The sequence below is a fragment of the Octopus bimaculoides genome, chromosome 3 (assembly GCF_046866305.1).
Source record: "Octopus bimaculoides isolate indiv1 chromosome 3, ASM4686630v1, whole genome shotgun sequence".
Taxonomy (NCBI): Eukaryota; Metazoa; Mollusca; class Cephalopoda; order Octopoda; family Octopodidae; genus Octopus; species Octopus bimaculoides.
In genome coordinates, this window is record NC_142930.1 from 24,859,426 (window position 1) to 24,880,787 (window position 21,362).

A 21,362-nucleotide genomic window follows, 5' to 3' on the forward strand; every position below is an offset into this window, starting at 1 on the left:
TCTATTTCTAATAAATTTTAGAATAACTCTTACTATAACTTTCATAACTTGATCCAAATTTTGATGCCTCTGTAGTCTGCTTTCTTTAGTGCATCACCTTTGTCTCTATAATGGTTTAGTATTGTTGTTTCTTTGCCAGTCTTTGGGTGCAACACTTTCCTATATTATCTAATAAACTATTCAAGTGACTAGCCTATACCCTACTTCACCAGATATTTTAAACATTTCAGCAGCTGTCTCCAATAGATCAGCTGCTCTCTTTGCCTTTATATCCTTAACCACTTCAGCTCTCATACTGTCATCAACTTTAATGGTTGATACCTCTGTTAGGTTTTCTTGGATTAGATTCTCTCCTATGCATTCTCCACATTGAACAACATCTCACTGTAGCAATTCCATGCCCCTTTCTTTTCAGTATCATTGAGAACAAATGCACTGTTATCATTCCATATTCAATTTGCCCTAATGAATATTCACTCTTTCTAGTACGTGTTTAGAGATGCTGAGCAGCATTGCCTCTGATCCTGATGTTGGTGAACATGTGGAAACATTTTTTTCTGTCTCTTCTCTTACTAAATATACCTGATATCTCACTTCTCTTCTACATGATGTTTTACACACACACAAACATGCCTGGGGCTGGCTAGTTCATAGAAAAATGGTCAGGCCATTAAGAATAAAGAACTCAAAGTAAGATGTCTGAATGTCGGTAGATTTTTATCCATAACATTAGGGATCACATAGAAGAATCCCCAGGTAAAACAGAATAAGGTTATGGATAAAGAGATGTTTGTGTGTGTGTGAGCTCACACATGATAGATATATATATTCATATATATCTATCATCATAGTTTTTTCTCATCATCTATATATGTTTACTTTTCCATGCTTGCAAGAGTCAGACAGAATTTGTTGAGTTAGATTTTTTTACATCCAGTAGGGGCTCACCAAGGATTAGTCTTCAGCCCCCTCCTGTTCATCATAGTCTTCCAGGCAATAACACAAGAATTTAAGATAGGCTGCCTCTGGGAGATCCTCTATACTGCTGACCTTGTTCTCATAGCTGAATCACTTCCAGAAGTAGAGAAGAAATTTCACATGTGGATGCAAGGTCTAGAATCAAAGGGCCTTTGAGTTACTCTAGCAAAAACCAAAGTCTTAGTAAGTAGGAAAGAGGACAAATCACAAGTCCCTTCAAGTAGATGGCCCTGCTCAATCTGTAGAAAAGGTGTAGGTAGAAACTCCATAAGATATACCCAGTGGAAGCTATGGACACATAAGATGTGCAACGATATCAGGGGGAGCTTGACAGGGAAAATAGTTTTTGTGTGTAGAAGGTGCACAGGTACAATAAACACTACAAATGTACAGAAAATAGACTCCATCCAATGCCAGTAGGGTAAGCTAGAAGAAGTTGATAGCTTCCATTATTTAGGTGACCAAGTCAGTAGTGGAGGAGGATACTCTGAGAGAGTGGCTGCTAGAATAAGAATAGACTGGACAAAGTTCAGAGAGCTCCTACCTCTGTTGGTAACAAAGGCCCTTTCTTCAGAATGAAAGGCAGACTGTATGATGCCTGTGTGTGAACAGCTGTGCTACATGGCAGTGAAACATGGGCTGATACTACCAAAGACATGTGTAGGCTTGATTGAATTGAAGCCAGTATGCTTCACTGGATGTGCAATAACAGTGTGCATGTACAGCAGAGTGTTAGCATCTTGAAAAAAAAGTTGGGGATAAGAGCCATCAGATGTAGTGTGCAAGAGAGAAGACTGCACTGGTATGGTCATATGATGCGTATGGACAAGGACAGCTGTGTGAAAAAGTGCAAATCTCTAACTGTGGAGGGAACCTGTGGAAGAGGTAGACCCAGGAAGATATGGGACGAGGCGGTAAAGCATGATCCTTAAATGTTGGGCCTCATGGAGGTGATGGCAAATGACCGAGACCTCTGGCAATATGCTGTGTGTGCAAATACTTTTCAGTCCAAGTGAAATCGTAGTTGTGGCTTTGCTGGCGGCATGTAAATGACATTTGTCAAATTGGAGTCGTGGCCATTGCTGGTGCCATGTAAACGATACCCATGAAATTGGAGCTGGTGCCTTGAAATGTCACCTGTGAATTATAATCATAGTCATGGTTGTTGACGGTGTCATGTAAATGACACCTGTGAAACGTAGTTCTGGATGTTGATGATGCCATTTACATGGCACTTGTGAATCATAGTTGTGGTCATTGCCGGTGCCATGTAAATAGGACCCATGAATGTAGTCATAGTTGTTGCCAGTGTCATGTAAAATCACCGATTACACTCCTGGAGTGGTTGGCATTAGGAAGGGCATCCAGCCATAGGAACCATGCCAAATTAGACTGGAACCTGGTGCAGCTCTTTGGCTTATCAGCTCCAATCAAGCCATCTAACCCATGCCAGCATGGAGAATGAACATTAAATGATGATGATGCTGTTCCTGTCACTACTCCTCACCTGTTTCCAAGCAAGATAATATTTCTCCAATGAAGACCAGATTTGAATAGCATCATTTGTGTGATGCTGATGCTCATTTACAATCATTACATGAACATAAACATATACGCATGTACATATATATCTATATATGACAGGCTTCTTTCAGTAGCTGTCTGCCAAATTCACTCACAAGGCTTGAGTTGTCTCAGGTATATAATAGAAGATACTTGCTTGACTCTGAGAATTTGCTACACACACACACACAGGAATAAATTATCCAGGCAGGTACCATGCAAGCACTTAGTTATAATCTAAGTTATGGCTAACTGCATTGAGTTGTAAGGAGCATCTAGGATTGCTTAAGATAAACAATCCCAATGTATTTCATTCGGTGGGTAAATCTTGAGTTCACTTAACTGGATTGTAAACATTTTACCAAGTGTATATCCAAGATAATTACAATGAATATAGAGATTAGTACATCAGCATATTTTTTTATATTTCTAGTCATTTATACCTCCTTGACCCACTCCTATTTCCTCCACCTAACCCACCAAACTGATATTCACCATGGACCATGTCTTCATCCATGATCACCATTCACTGTATTCATCTTCATCCCCATCTCACCTTTCACATTCTCACAAACTTACCTATCCACTCACCTTGTCTGCTCTTCTGTTCCACTTCTCTTATATTCACCTTCCGGTAACATAGGGATATTCCCAAGCGCCTCATCACCACCATAGCTCTTTTTCCAACTGGGGTAGCCATGTAACCTCTCTACAGCAAGACACCCGTTCCTGTCCCTCTATCATATGTTAACCTCTCATCACCTAGCACAAAGCCACTTCCCTCAATACTACATAGCCACTCAGTAGAGGTGCTTTGTCTTACAAGTTACTAGGTGACTTCACTAGTGATGGTACCATGTAAAAAGCACACAGTACACTCTATAAAATAGTTGTGTTAGGAAGGACACCAAGTTGCAGAAACCATGCAAAAGCAGGAGCAGACCTTGTCACAGTTCCTGGCTCATTGGCCCATGTCAAATGATACAACTCATACCACCATGAAACATGGACATTATAAACAATGATGATGACGATGATAACAATGATAAAACACCCACACAGATATTAACATAACACCACCAATCCCATTCAATGTCCAGGTTCCATGCTGGCATGGGTTAGATGATTTAACAGGAACCAAGAAATGAAAGGACTATACCATGTTCCAATGTCGCACAGGCATGGTTTCTACAGCTGGATGCCCTTCCTAATGCAACCATTTTACACCATGTACTGGGTGCATTTTTGTGCCACCAACACTAATGAGTTTGTCATGCAGCTTGTAAGACTATGAATCTCAAAGGATTGGACATGAATGGTAAAAGTATAAGAGAAAGGGCCAGAGCAGAACAGATTTTTTGTGATATATATATTTCATCATCATTCTTTTACTGGTTTCAGCCAGAGGTTGGAGCCATGCTGGAGCACTACCACTCAGTGTTTTTGAGTCTCCTTTCGGTACTGTTTTTGGTGAAGATGTGAGTTGTATGAAGCTGCTCTTCTTTGTGCTTCCTGCTTTGATGTGGGCTCATCTGGGATTTCAGATAGAAATTTGTCAAGATGCTTTTTGAACATTTCCACATCTACACTTTGCAGATCTCTTGGGTTCCTTGGCAGGATGTTAAACAATTGTGTTCCCCTGAAATCTAAGCTGTTGCAATATTTAGTCCTTATATGTGATTAAGAAGACAGTATCTTTAGTATTATGCAGTGCCATCCAATTCAGTGGTTGGTATAGCTTTCAATTCCAAAGTTGGGAGCTAGACCTTTCAGGATCTTCCATGTGTATATTACTGCATACCTTTCTCGCCTTCTCTCCAGGGAGTAAAGTTTCAGTTCTTGTAGCCTCTTCCAGTAGTTCATCTGTTTCACTGAGTCAGTCTTCTTTGGATTGCCTCAAGTTCTGCCACCAATTTGGTACTCTGTGGCAAACACAGTTGGGAGCAGTAATCCAGATGACTGAGGACAAATGTCCTCAATAGGAATAGAAAGGCATCCTTACTTCTGGTTCTGAATGATCTAGGGATACATCCAACTACACACCTTCACAGTGTTGCCATCCTGGCAATATGCACATGGAATGTTGCATCACTACTCATGTGGATTCCCAGGTCATGCATTGATTCTAACTCTGGGATTGCACTGCCCCCTGGTCCTATGTATTCCGATTGTAGTCTTGTTTGTGGACTGATAGAGAAGTGCTTGAAACTTATCAGCATTGAACTGCATGTTATTTTCATCAGCCTGTTTGTATATTGCATGCAGGTCATTTTGCAGTTTTACTTTGGAAACAGATTAGTTGAAACTAGAAATTTCTATATGAGTTGAAGCTTTTCATCAGGCAGCCATTTTGAATAGAAATGATGCAATAGCAAATGACGTAACAAGATGGCAGATAGAACTTACTCTTTTGATTGGTTAGTATGGATCTCACATGGGATTTATAGTGATATAGGTCAAGGGAGATCAGTCTCACAGGAATTGAAAAAAAATTAGAATGGAGGGGAGATAATTATATATATTATCATAAGTGGAAGTAGAGCACATGCTAAAAATTTCAGGCCTGTGTCTCTGTCTTCACATATCTGCAGTATATAGAATGAATTGTCAGAAGAAAATTAATCATGTTCTCACAAGAAAATGATTTGCTGACTTACCCTCATCATGGCTTTTTCCAAGAAAATGCTACCTTGTGCAACTCTTGCAGCATTATGATGAGGTGCTGAAATAGCCACTCAACCATTTAACCATGGATGTTATAAATCATGACTTTTTGGGAGAGTGTGTCACAAACTGCTTGATCTCAGTATAATCTGGAGATTTGAAGAATGGCTGCATGACTTTTTTAAGGGATAAAAGTCAGAGGGTCACAGCCAACAGTGCTCTCTCTCAAAGGAACACACCAGTTTTGAATAGAGTCCCATAGAGACTGGTCTTGGGGATGAGGACCATTGCTGTATGTTGTGGTTGTATTAGATAAACCCTTATTTGTACAAACAGTCATTCTCACAAGTCATGCCAATGATATAAAAGTATTTACAGTAATAAAGAATTCTGGTGATGCTGCAAACATGCAGCAAGATCATAATGTAATCTACAAGTGAGCTGAAGAAAATAACAAGCATAGGCCTGGATCTGAGGAATTGCTTAGGCTAGAAAGAAATGAGGTGAGCATGCTTCCCTAGCTATGTAAAGTCAGTGTGCATGAAAAATGCAGTACAAATAACTTGAGAAAAAAGCTATGTTCAGGAGGAATCAAATGTAGTTAACAAGAGAGAAAACTGCATTAGTATGAGCATTTGATGTGTTGGGATAAAGCCAGCTGTATAAAATTATGAGCCAAGCATTTTTAATGGATGGCAGATAGTGCTTGTAGAAAAGAAAAAAAAAATAAGAAAAATATGGAACAAAGAGGTGTAAACTGATCTCAAGATGCTGAATGTCACTAAAGTAACAAGGGACTGCAGCAATTGGTGACATGTAGAGATATACTCCCACCCCACACATTATGTGAGTATGTGTGTTGATATATGTTTATTCTGCTAACAAATGAGAGAAAAAAGTTCTCAGTACCCTGGTAGGATATATTTTATTTTGACTGATTAAGTTGACTTATTCTGGAGTTTCCCTGGTACCCAGTCAGTTCATCCCTCATTTACCTCTCCCATACCTCTTCAGTTAAGTCATGGCTTAAATCTGCATGTATTGTGATGCTAGTTGATTTTACATTTCTGTTTATTTGCTACCCATTGTCCAGTCAATTATATGGTCTCATCCATTTAATATTACAGGAAGTTGTAGGTAGTTTTACCAGTTTATAGTGCTTGCTTAACCAAAGAGAATAACAATCAGCTGGATATATATAATACATAATATTCACATTTAATCCTTAATCATAGGTCTATTGAAATATATTTTGTTTTGTCTATGGCTCTTCTAAGAGTTCCAAAGAACCTCAGGCAAAAAAAAACAAAAACGTGTTTTAAGGGACTAATGACCATGGATTAAATGTTTATTCAGTCTCAGATTTGTCCTTAAGCCCTTTAGTCCAGCTGAACACCGTTTCTTTGAACTCATCATTCCCTGGAATAATATATGATTTATATATCTTTTATTTTTTACTTGTTTCAGTCATTAGACTGTGGTCATGCTGGCCATGCATGGACTTGAAGAATTTTAGCTGAATGAATCAGTCCCAGTATTTATTTTTTAAGCTTGATTCTCATGCTATTGGTCTCTTTTGCAGAACCACTAAATTATTAGGAAGTAAACACACCAACACTAGTTGTCAAGCAGTGGGGCTGGACAAACACATGCACACATATATACGATGGACTTCTTTCAGTTTTCTTCTGTCAAATCCATTCACAAGGTTTTGGTTGGCCCAAGGTTATAGTAGAAGACACTTGCCTAAGGTGCCATACAGTGGGACTGAGCCTGGAATTGTGGATGGGAAGCAAGCTTCTTACCACACAGCCACATCTGCACCTCGCAGCTATATATTTGGCGGCATATCACCAAAAAAATATTCTGAGGTGTATTGCCTCAGGAAGTAGTGTTTTATGAAAACACAAACTTGTGTAATGTTAATGTTGCATAACATTACCATTTAAGTTATATAATGTACTTGTGTTCTTAATAAACATGCTATACAAACATGTGTAGTAATGCCCTAAAATACCCACTTGTTTTATTTTTATTACTATATAAATCTTGTATATATTTATCCAGTTGATTGTTACTTTCTCTTCCTCCACACACATTAAAACAGAAACTGGCAAATTTCCCTGTCAACTGAATGAGCAATTGTAATTTCTTCAATGTATTCTCTGCTTCTTTTCATGCAGGTTGAGTAAAAATAATATGCAAAATTAAAAAAAAAAAAATGGAAAGGATGCGAAAATAAAAAGCTGTTACTAACCTGTTTAAATAATTTTTTAGCATCCTCATTGCGACCTAATATCAAGTTGGTGATTCCAAGATCGTTTATCACATCAATATTATTTGGGAAACGTAAATTCAGGAAGGTCAAGGATTTGAGAGCTCGATTGGTCCAGCCTACATCAACATGAAACAATAGCTAACAGATATGAAATAAAAACAAACACTTTGTGCCCAAGACATTTCTTGATAGCAGATTTGTTCCAACAATAATACTTTAATGTACAGTTAAGAGCTTTCAAAAACATTTGCTTAATTAAAATAAATTCAAGAATAATTTCTATATATATATGCGCACACACACACACAATGGGCATCTGCAATCTCCTTTTATCAAATTTCATTTATAAGGCATTGGTCAATTTGAGACTAGTATCAACAAGAAAAGAGAAAAACTTGCTCATGGTCATACCACTCTGTAACATTGAACCTGGAACCATGCATTTGCAAAGTGAACTTCTTAATTAGATAGTTATCCCTGTACCAATAAGTGTGTGTGAGTGTATGTGTGTGTGTATATATATATATATATATATACACACACACACACACACACACACATGTATAATATGTGTGTGTATATATATATATATATATATATATATATATATAAACACAAATACATGCACATTCAATAAAATTGTATTTCCACTACCTGTTTCATTTTATTTCTAATTGCTTATGTTGTCACATTCAATGTATCACCATTTTAAAAGCCACTTTTCTATGACTGCATGGGTCAGAGAATTTGTTGAGGCAGATTTTCAATGGTTGGATGCTGTACAAATGATATAGTTGAATCTAATTCATACATTAAAAAGTGCATTTTGAAATCACTACACAATGGGTAAATAAATAATTCATGCTTTAAATTGTCACCAAGCCACATCTTGTAGACAATAGCTTTTGTCAAAAGATTTATTGCTTCTTACTCTTTCTTCACATAGAATAATGAAAGACGAATGAATGCTAACTGCATTTGAACACAGAATGTAGAGAACAAAACTAAAGTACTTCAATGACTTTATCTTGTGTTCATTGAACCACTTAAAAATACCATAACCCCTTAAAAATATGAATTAAGAGATATTACAATGCATGTAAAGGATAACTAAGATGGTGCTTAACTCTGGGTTTATGACATTCAGAAAATGAGATAAATCTCCTCCTGGATAGGATTTTAGTCCAATACAGGTTAGCAATAACAAAGGATCTGGCATCAAGATTTGACACTGAGGTCAACGGAGGAATATGAAAAATTAACATCCAAATGATTGTTATTATCATTTAGTATCCACTTTTCCATTGTTTCATAGGTCAGATGGAATTTGTTAAGGCAAAATTTCTATGGTTGGCTGCCCTTCCTATTGCCAACCTTCACTTGTTACCATGCAAGGTGTAATATTTCCTAAAGCCAGATATATGTTTTCCATGGAAGGCTGGAAATAATGTATTTCAAATAAGATATGTAGCAATCTTCTCTACCCGCAGTTGTCACATTCAGTTAAAATGTCTTACAGTTAAGTTGGCTCTTATGAATTTCCCTGAAGAGAAGATTACATCTTTATCAACATCACTCATTCCATTGGAAGGAACCATTTGTAATCTTTGAAACATATGTCGGAAATGAAAAAATTCATTTAACATATGCATATTACTCCATTTATTAAATTTTATATTTACTCAAAATACCCCAAATTAACAGGGAGTTTCTACCTCATAAACAGGAGTTACACCACAGTCATTTTGTGATCTTTGCTACACTGGTATCTATTAACCAATTTGTTTTGTCGGAGTTAATTGTTAACTAAAAGAAAATAAATAAATATAATCAAATATATATATACCCACAAATATATAATATATATATATATATATATATGTGTGTGTATTGTGTAACTGTTTTACAATTTGAAATGTTTAAAAAAAATCTTTTTAATTTTTTGAGTTGTTGGATAAGGTCTATAGATGGCCAGATAAATATCTAGTCACTGATATACAGCCTGCCTCTATAGTCAAAATACTTAAAGCTTCTCAAATGTTTCAGTTCACCAAGATGTAAAAAGATGTCAGCTCTCCAAGGCAATACCATGGAATTAAGCTTTAAAATGTTCTTGAGAACTAACAGATATTTATTTCCAATTTCATAGATGACAGATGAATCTCTTTCCTTGGATAGTATAGTAGTCTATTGCAATTAATATGCTATCTCCTCTCTCTCTCTCTCTTAGCATTTTCTATTGTTACAGTGGCTTCTGCTTCTCAGAGCTTGGTAGTCAAGGTGCCCTGTCTGCTTAGGCACTTTCAACTTATTTAATTTTCTACAGAGTTACCCTCACCCACCCCCATCAATCCCTGAAAACGCACTCCATATTCAAGACTGTTGTGTAATGCAGAATAAACTGTTTTTGCCACAAAACAAAACAAAATACTTGCAGCAATTCAAAGTTGTTTAACTAATTATTCCATACAATCATTTGGTTGACTACCAATTGTACTCAGTTGTTTAGTCAACTATCTACGTGCTTTCTCCAAGAGACCAGACACAGGATATCAGTATTTCCTTTATAAATTAGGCTCTTTCATTTCTAAATCTGCTGGTAGCATTGGGTCCCTATCCTTCCATGAGTAAAAAGGGTAAAAATTGCCTTCGGTCATAAATGACCATAGGATTGCACTTGTTTCCCTCCAAGGTACAAGTCTGTGCAAGGTTGTTTGTGGAAGACCAGCGATCACCCATGCATACCAGGCTCCCCTCTCCAGGCCACCGGTGTTATCCAAAGAGCATAGTCTGTGGCCTCTACCAGAAATGTAGCCAACTCACTTATTTGTATCTTTACTTCATTGGACACTAAACTCTATTGCAAAGACCTGTTGAGGTAAGTGAATTGGAATCGAAATCGAACCAAATTCGACGACTGGCACCCATGCCAACCTCTCCTTCATTGGACACTAAATTCTGCTTGCGAAGACCTGTTGGGGCAAGTGAAATTGAAATCGTAATTGAACCATATTTGATGACCGACACCTGTGCCAGTGGAGCACTAACAGCACCGTTTGAGCATGATCATTGCCAGAGCAGCTGTCTGGCTTCCGTGCTAGCGGCATGTAAATAGCACCATTTGAGCGTGATCATTACCAGCGTTGCCTTTCTGGCACTTGTGCCGGTGGCACATTAGAAAATCATTCAAGCGAGGTTGTTGCCAGTGCCACTGGATTGGCTCCTGTGCAGGTGGCACGTAAAAAACATCATTTTGAGTAAAAGTACCCATTACACTCTCGGAGTGGTTGGCGTTAGGAAGGGCATCCAGCAGTAGAAATTCTGCCAGATCAGATTGGAGCCTGGTGCAGCCATCCAGCTCATCAGTCCTCAGTCAAATCGTCCAACCCATGCTAGCATGGAAATCAGATGTTAAACGATGATGATGATGATGATATATATATATAGTGTGTTTGTGTGGGTGTACACATAAAAGTATATATACATATAAATATGCACATACATATATATATGTATGAATGTATATAGTAGGACCTATAGCATATTTGGTCATCTTTGATTTCTGGAAAATTCTATAATATTGATTACATTTTTAATTATCTGTTATCAATTTGGGGATCTAGATACAGTAACTATGTAAGAGAACTATGATATTGTTATATTATTGCAAAACTTTAATTTAATTAACATTCAATATTTGCAGGGTAATAGCCAATTAGAGAAAGAAAAATTAATGCAGTGATTTCATTAAGATAATCAATTCCATCTCCCAAACCACATGCATACACACATACATATATATGATAATTACATGTATGTGATGTATGTGTATGGTAAATATTCACCTGAAGTAATAATTTAGATTTTTAATGGAGGAATGTACTTGATAGAATTGATACATATCATTGGCTGTTATTTTATCAACCTCAGAATTGGTCTTGGTGAGATATTAAATTCAGATTGTACTATATATGATGAAGCTAAATATTTTATGATATAACCTGGTAATCTCATCTACCTTTTCAAATAGTACAAGTAAGAATAAAAATTGTGTGTGTGTGTGTGTGTGTGTGTGTGTAACAACCACGCGTGTATATAAACAAACTTATATTTGCTTTTTAGAAGCACCGAATGTGTATCGTATGATACAGACAAGAAAGTGGTATTTCCAAATGCAATATCACCGTTAAAACAGAAGAACAATTGGGCACTATTACTCTTACAAGGCAGAAAAAGTTATCAACAAACAGCCATGTGTATATATATACATACACACACAGAGGTGTGTGTGTGTGTGTGTGCATACCCTTTCTATTTTTTTAAGCATTAAATACATTTGTTACATCTTAACCCTCTTAAGTTGACTTCTTTTTGTGCTCATTGTTTTATATACATACCATCATCATCATCATCGTTTAACATCCGCTTTCCATGCTAGCATGGGTTGGATGATTTGACTGAGGACTGGTGAACCAGATGGCAACACCAGGCTCCAATCTGATTTGGCAGGAAAAAAAATCAGATTGGAGCCTGGTGTAGCCATCTGGTTCACCAGTCCTCAGTCAAATCTTCCAACCCATGCTAGCATGGAAAGCGGACATTAAACGATGATGATGATGATGATGATGATGGTATGTATATAAAACAATGAGCACGCGTGTGTGTGTGTGTGTGTGTGCATGTGCGTGTGTATTCTTGTCTAGACATCACGGGATGGTTGTAAATGAGCATCATCATCATACAAGTGAGGTTATTCATTTTCAATCTTCTGTGAAAAACATGTCTGGCCATGGGGAAATAATACTTTGCTTGGAAACAGGTGAGGCTTGGTGACAAGAAAAGCATCCGGATGTAGAAAATCTGGATCAACAAATTCCATCTGACCCATGCAAGCGCAGAAGAATGGACATTAAAATAATGTTGCTATATATGCGTGTGTGTGTGTGTGTGTGTGCATTTATATTTATACACACAATCTTGCTTTATAAGAAGGTAAGGAAGATTCAAGAAACTATCACTCTACATGCTTCTACTAACTGTTTAGAAGGTCATAGTCATGAGATTATTGAAACATCCTGATAATCAGCAGCTGAAGGAGCAAATAGTTTTTCATAGGAACTACACCATGATGTATGACATATTCACTCTAACAGCTCATAGAACAAGTAAAAGAATACAAGCTACCTCCGTACATCACTTTCGTCAACTATGAAAAGACCTTTGGTAGCATCGGGATGAATGCAGTACTGAAATCTCTGAATGCATCATCAATATATCTTGGCTAACACCACGTGGAAGAGATTCCAATTGAGAAAGACATCAAGCAAAGAGATACCATTTCTCGAAAGCTCTTCATTGTATGTCTAGAAATGGTTGTCAGACATTGATGGACAGGTGGTGTGAACATCAACAGTGAAGTACTAACACACCTTTGATTCACAGATGATATCTTACTCATTGCTAAAAGCACAGATCAGCTGTAGGCAAGGCTAACAGAGCTGGATGCCCATAGTTCCACAGTAGGCCTTAAAATGAATCACATGAAGAAATACACGCAGTCTGGAGATGTAGCACAAGGCCAAATGAAGGTTGGAAGCAATGAAATCAAGGAAGTAAAGGAGTAAGTCTACTTGGAGCACACAGTGAATATACACTGAAACATGGACACTGAAATTTTGTGGGCAATAAAGACTGGATGGAAAGCATTTACCTTGGTAAAAGATGTGCTCAAAACAAAGCTGGACAAGAGTCAACATGCCAGTCTCTTCAATGGCACTGCCCTACCTGTGCTCTTCTGAGCTACTATGAAGAGAAAAAAACACTGATTGGGTACAATGCAAAAGGCCATGGAAAGATTTATATTAGGAATATCATTACAAGAAATGATATTGAAATATGGTAATTTGAGAATAGAGCAGAGTGAATGATGTGATTTCAGGATAGCAAAAGAAAATTTCTACGAGGATGGACATGCTGTAAAGTTCACAGACAACAGGTGGACCCATGCAGTTACCAAGTGGTATTCAAAGGATTGGAAAAGGCCAGTTGGAAGGCCTCCACAATAATGGGAAGAGGATTTAGTTAAAAGATTTGGAACATGATGGAAAAGAAGGGCACAATCAAGAGATATTTGCATATGCAGTGCAACTAGCAATGTATAATCACAACATCCAACAGTCTGATCAATATAGGTGATATATTTATGTGTGTGTATGTGCACATTTGCTGATTTTGAGAGATTTGTGGTTTCAGTTTCAGATCCATCTTAGGTAAGTATCTTCTATTGTAGCCCTCAACCAACCAATGAATTGTGAGTGAAAAGTTGGAATTCCATTGTGAGTGTGTGCGCACACACACACACACACACACATATATATATATATATATATATATATATATATATATAGATACATACACGTGGACATAAGTATATATATCTATATGTGTGAGTGTATACCTGTTTACATTCTGTGCTATGCATGAAAAAACACTGAGCTACTAATGGTGATGTTTGTTGACATTCCTTGTCAGCAAATTGTCTGCTAACACTGACTTTTGAACATAAGTGGAATTAAAAATTTCTCATTTGAAAAATAGATAAAGGATGGCTATCCAGCAGTACAACAAAGTAATATTATATATATATATATATATATATATATATATATATATATACATAGAATATATATATATATATATATATATATATTCTATGTATATATATATATATATATATATATATATATATATATTCTATGTATATATATATATATATATATATATATATATATATATTCTATGTATATATATATATATATATATATATATATATATATATATATATATATATATATATATACATATATATATATATATATATATATATATATATATATATATATACATATACACATACATATATATATATATATATATATATATATATATATATATATATTCTATGTATATATATATATATATATATATATTCATCTATCCCATGCTGGCATGGAAAAAAAGGACAATGTAAACAAATGCAAATACATATATACATAATACACATACATACACACTCACATACACAAATATATATATATATATATATATATGCACACATACTTACATATATGTTTAAAAAGTGCAATACATCAGTTCTTGAAATCTTAGTTTTTTTTTTTTTTTTTTAAAGAAAGTATCATGCCTGTAAATGAATTCTTACCTCTGAAACGTTGCTTGTCAGCCAATATCAAACCACTTTTCAATAACAAAGCATCAGGAGTGTCGGGATTACTTAGAAGTACTTCTAAAACCTGAATGCCTTGCTGAAGAAGAGTGTTGCTGGACTGTAATTCAGCTAACTTAAGCAAAGCACCAGAGCGACCGTATGTAGCCCGAGGACTCTTAATGGACTTTTCAAGAATTTTGTTAAAAGCATTCAAAGATTCCTTAGCAAATCCCTTCAAAAATAGAAGATAGGCATCAAAAGAAAAATTATAAACTCTGGCATCAAGTGAATGTTTAAACTTTTTTTTATTTGGTCTTATTTCTAAATTGTTTGGTTACAATGAATTATTATTTTTTATTGAAATAAAAAATATATAAAATCAACATGCTTAAAATGTTATATATTTTATTTTGGACAGGATTTCTTGATTTATATTAAATTATATACTTTTTTTAAATTTCAAGGCATGATTTAATGAAATTGTCAATGGCTGATTTTTTTTTTTTTTTTTTGTTAATGTCATGAAAATGGTAATCTTCTTGTTATTTTTTAAGGGAATTTTATTAAAGGGAATCGTATTAAAGCAAATTTTAGTAAAACAATATCAGTAAATTCAAAATTAAAAAAACTAAGAAAAAATGCCTTTGTTTATTATTTTTTAAAATTAGAATACATTGAAATTAAAATGAACAAAAGCTTAGTAGAATTTTGTTTAAAATGTCTTGTTAAAGTTAAGATGTAATTAAGAATACTGCTCTCTTTCTTCAATCCATTGGTATGTTCATGAGTGGACATCATAACATTCACAAAAACATGGATACATTAACAGTGCATGTGTATCTGTCATTCAGTATGTATGTGTGTGTGTGTATATATGTATGTATGTATGTATATATATATATATATATATATATATATATATATATATATATATATATATGCATTTGGAGTATATTGCTTCATAAAGTTATTATGATTGTAATTGATCAGCAGTAAAGAAATTGGATGGTTTCTGTTGGAAATCATTTGGAGAAAAACAGGGATTACACACACACACTCATTCTCCCTAAACACAGGTATACATACAGTGGAAATGAAATCTGTGTGATAACTTTACTTCCTTGCAGTCTTTCTTGTAGCTGATTTATTATAATCATTATTACCATTATTATTAGAATTAAAGGCAGTGGAATGGCAAACAAAAAATGGCCTGTGGTACTTAGTTGTATTTCTTTAAGTTCTGAATGCAAATCTTGAGTCTGACTGTCTTTTTATTTCTCTGAGGATTAATAAAATAAGTATTACTAATCAATTCTGTTGATTGTATCTCTTCCTCTACAGATTAGTTACCTGTGCCAAAGTTTGAAATCATCAAAATCATTATTATCACTAATATAACCAATTCAGCTGGTTTTCTCACTGACCTATAGACCTTTTAATATTGCAAGAAAAGGAATGACAAAAATCTACCGCAGACTTCCTCACCAGAATATAAAGAAGACATTGTGAGTGAGAGGTCCTTTCTCAAACAACTGATTAGAAATAGGCAAGGGCTGAACAATTTTAGAAATAAATGGAAACATATTTTATAATTTCACAGTAGATATATAGTAGAATCTTCACTGGTTGAGATTTTAGTATTTTAGCTTATGGAATGATGGATTGATGTTTTATATCCAGGCTTCGGCAAAACAATGCTAAGTCTACCTTGTTCATCTGTAAATCTATTTACTAAAGAGAAGTACATACTTGTTACTGATGTGAATGGTGAGAGCACTGCTTAACTGAGGAGTGTTCCATTAGTTTGCAAAGACAAACTCAAAACCTCCAATGAATAAAACAAAAATAAAATGAAAAGCTTGTGTAAGACTGGCATCCTCTATCAGGAAAAAAAATGTCTTGAACTACTTAATACTGTCATAGTGTGATAAAAGCCCAGGATACTCCAGTAATATCAATACAGTATAAAAAGATGGAAGAAAATTTCAAAGGACCCAGGATATTTCAAAGTGGTGTTTTTGGTGTTTCAAGTGTTTTGCTTTTTTTTTATAAATTAACAAAGACAGTGAATAGGCTGAGTCGTTAGTCCATTAGACAGAATAGAACTGGTGGTATCGGTTCTGGCTCTGTGTCTTGTGTTCAAAATTCATCAAGGTCAACTTTGCTTTTCATCTAGTCAGAATTGATAAATAAATTACCAGTTCAGGGCAGTGGATTGGCAGAATTGCTAGAGCAATGACTTGTGTTCTGATGGCAGTGCTTGCAATGACAATGGTGGCAGCAAGATGTGTTGGTTCTTGCCTTTTCTTTTGTAGTGTGGAGAGGTTAAACTTGCTTGTAAGGGCAACTGTTGTTCGCTTATCAGTTGCTGGGTTCATTTGATTGGTAACATTTTATAAAATGTTTCTCTGATATGGTAGGCTAGAAATGTGCCTGCTCAAGGTGTGTATTTTGTCATTAATATTTGTGAACTATGCAGATGACATAAAGGATATAACTTCAATGTGTAGGATCTTGAATGTGTAGAAGAACTTATTATTATACAATATATATACATATGCATGATGACACTAATTTGAGCAAACCCCACTTTTTCTGTCCACAGAAAAGTAAATACACTTATTTACATTTATCCATGTTTAGTAGCTCATACATCAAATCAATGACTGAAATTTGTATTGGTTATCATTGGATATAACTTTCTATACATTTCAGCTTTATGACAATATATGCTGCTTAGTAGATGATTAATCAATTAACTATGTTACTAAAAAAATTCATTATGCAAACTGGATTCAGCAATTTACCAAAGTCATATTATATAAAAACCATATAAAGGTAACAACTATATACCTTTTCATAGACAGATGAAATGAGTATGTGGTCTTTAATGAAGAATGCAATTAGCATAAAAATTGGTCAGGCTGATTCCTGCTTTTCTTTCCGTGAAGGATTAAAAAAAAAACACATTTGTTTATGATTGTCTGCATATCTTAGATTATGAATCCCATAACAAAGGCTATAATTTATACTGCTTATCATTAGAAGTTTTAATATGTGTGTGTGCACGTATATATATATATATATATATATATATATATATATATATAGACACACACACACATTTAGTACTGACTGTCAGAAAAAAGTGTAACAAAATTATAGTAGAGATTAATGATATATTTAATTTTTATCAAGTTATATCTTGCTATTCTGAGTTGCATCTGTAGGTGCACATGGTCTTCAGAACTTGCTTGAGGACCCTGGGCACTCACAGGTGAAACACAGAGTAGTAAGAGACTGACTTAACCAATATAATACATATACACACATATATACACATATATATATATATATCATCATCATCGTTTAACGTCTGCTTTCCATGCTAGCATGGGTTGGACGATTTGACTGAGGACTGGTGAAACCGGATGGCAACACCAGGCTCCAATCTAAATTTGGCAGAGTTTCTACAGCTGGATGCCCTTCCTAACGCCAACCACTCAGAGAGTGTAGTAGGTGCTTTTACATGTCACCCGCACGAAGGCCAGTCAGGCGATACTGGCAACGGCCACGCTCGAAATGGTGTCTTTTATGTGCCACCCGCACAAGCCATATATATATATATACAAAAATTTTATAATTATAAGCATAATTATAATTAGGGTTCAGCAAAATTGCTTCACCACATACTGAAATTTAGAAATAGCAGTTAAATACTATTCCGCTACCATAATATATCTCCCAGACAGTAATACTCCCAACTCATGCAGGCAAAGAGAAAAAATAACGAACCCACCCGGCTTTGATTAACTATATACGCATTTCTGGATTAAAGAGTTGCAAGACACATTACTCACTTATTTCCTTCTTCAGTATAGTATTTCAATTATAAATCTGAGAGTGCTAATAATTAAGATATGTATTCGACCAAGCGCCATTGAACAGCTAATATCCATTTTTTCTCTTTGCCTGCGTGAGTTGGGAGTATTGCTGTCTGGGAGATATATTATGGTAGTGGAATAGTATTTAACTATTTCTAAATTTCGGTATATGGTGAAGCAATTTTGCTGAACCCTAATTATAATTATGCTTATAATTATGAAATTTTTGTATAAGTTTACCGATAATGGTTCTTTTAACATACCGAACTACTTGGTGAAATTATTAGTTGTTAATTATTAATTTCACCCTATATCAGTATTGATTTTACACACACACACACAAAATCATATACAAACTCAGATACATATATATATATATATAAAATCACACACACACACAAATATATATGACTTGCTTTGGTTTCTCAAATCTTACATTGAACAATAAGAGTGTTATTGTTATATGCAGTATGTCTTGAGTACTTTTAGGTCTGGTGGATCCCATCCCTCTCTAGGTGTGACCACAGCCAATTTCTTCCTGGAGAAAGTTAGACAGACAGAGAGACAGAGAGACAGAGAGAGAGAGATAGAAGAACCAACCCCATTTCAAGACTGGTATATTATTTATCCACTGGAAAGGGACAAAAGGCAAAGTCAACCTTAGTGTCAGTTACAGAATGGTTACTACAAAGCAATCTATCCTACACTCTAATGACTCAATCAATCTGACATCTACATACAATATAAACATGTGTGTGTGTGTGTGTATATATATATGTGTGTGTGTGTGTGTGTATATATATGATGCCAGGTGTTTCCATTATTTTGTCCAACCCCTGCATATATATATATATATATATATATATATATATATATATATATATATATATATATATATATATATATATGCAGGGGTTGGACAAAATAATGGAAACACCTGGCATCATAGCATCATAATTTTGAAATATCTATAAAACCGTCAAAAGCTTGTTTATTTTTATGTTTTTTTAAAATTTATTATTAGTGTTGCTTAATATGTTTTGCTTAAAATTGCTGTTTCTTTTCAGATATCATCAGAAAAGGTAATTAAAATTCATTAAAATGACAGATCTATCGGACTTTCAAAGTGGTCAAATTGTTGGTGCTCGTATGGCAGCCGCTAGCATAACAAAAACAGCCGAAATGTTTGGTGTATCAAGAAGTACTGTCTTGAAAAAATGACAGTCTTTGGGAAAGTGGAAAAAAACCTCCTCCTCGAAACAAAACCAAAACTTTCAGATAGGGACCATTGGGCTCTTAAGCGAATTGTTAGAAAGGATCACAAAAGTACAGCTCCCAAAATTACTGCAGAGCTTAATGACCACCTCAAGAACCCAGTTTCTACAAAAACTGTTCACCGAGAGCTGCACAAAGCCAAATTTCATGGGAGGGCTGCAATCAGAAAACCACCACTTTCAAAAACAAATGTTGCAAAGTGTTTAGAGTGGAGTAAAAACTTACAGAATTGGTCCCTAGAGCAGTGGGAGAATGTTATTTTCTCGGACTAGTCATCCATTACCTTATTTCTGACCACCAGCCAAGTATACATGTGGAGACAGCCAAAAGAAGCATTTGACCCAGTCTGCCTTCTTCCAACTCTTAAACATGGAGGAGAATATGTGATGATCTGTGGTGGGGCTAGATCTTGGAAATCCACCAGCCTAAGACTAAGTGGGGGAGGGGTGCAGAACTGACGGCTCTGTGCCATGTGCTGAGAGACTAAAATATGAGACAGGATCTGGTAGGCGTCTTGCTGAAAAGGGAGAAATGATGGGGGTTATGAAGTGTCAGGGTGTACCTTCAAGGTAAAAGGTGGATATGAGGAATACACTTGCTTGTTGTTCATATACCTGTCTTCATTTTTTATTTTTCTATAAATTTCAACTATATATATATATATAATGAATAATAAAATGAGGAATTGATGCTAGATGTGTTGAAACAATTGTCATGATTGATAATAAATTCTCGTATATTCCATCTTCCAACTTTCATTTGCCATATATATATTCCTTTACTTGTTTCAGTCATTTGACTGCAGCCATGCTGGAGCACCACCTTAAAGGAATTTTAGTAAAGAAAATTGACCCCAGGACTTATTCTTTGTAAGCCTAGTACTTATTCTATTAAACTCTTTTGCTGAACTAAGTTACAAGGACATAAACACACCAGCATTGGTTGTCAAACAATGGCAGGAGGACAAACACAAAAATATCTACATACATACATACATATATGATGGGCTTCTTTCAGTTTCGATCTACCAAATCCACTCAAGGGCTTTGGTTGGCGCAAGGCTATAGTAGAAGACACTTGTCCAAAGTGCCATGCATTATTGGGACTGAACCCAGAATGATATGGTTGGGAACCAAGCTTCTTACCACACAGCCACACCTATGCCATATATATATATATATATATAAAACTACATACATAAACTATACCATAACACAAGAGTAGTGTTTAGAGACTGAGGCACTTTGTACCTTGTCCAGCTTTTCTCCTACTTCACTTGGCGTCCTTAACCCTCCTTATCCAGTCACCTGAGCAAATGTATGTGCCCTAGACTATTGAATACTCTCCACACTTACACTCCCATCTCCACACTTATACTCCCATCTCCACTTCTCAGCAACTCCTTTCTGGCCTTTTTTTGTGATTGCTCCTACTCTTCTTGGTCGACTCTACAGGCCGTATGTTATGGAATACTCTCTACATTTATTGTGTACAA

At 35.4% G+C, this 21,362-nt stretch overlaps 1 protein-coding gene across 3 annotated transcripts in view; it reads right to left on the reverse strand.

The window, feature by feature from the left end:
- LOC106878285 (uncharacterized) overlaps positions 1–21,362 on the reverse strand; it is a 108,298-nt gene that overhangs the window by 19,506 nt on the left and 67,430 nt on the right. For all 3 annotated transcript variants that reach the window (XM_089348688.1, XM_089348687.1, XM_089348686.1), the window contains exons 4-5: positions 14,703–14,940; positions 7,463–7,599 (exon numbers count right to left, since the gene is read on the reverse strand). In XM_089348688.1, the coding sequence (XP_089204814.1) occupies positions 7,463–7,599; positions 14,703–14,940 (375 nt within the window). The remainder of the gene's footprint in view (positions 1–7,462; positions 7,600–14,702; positions 14,941–21,362) is intronic.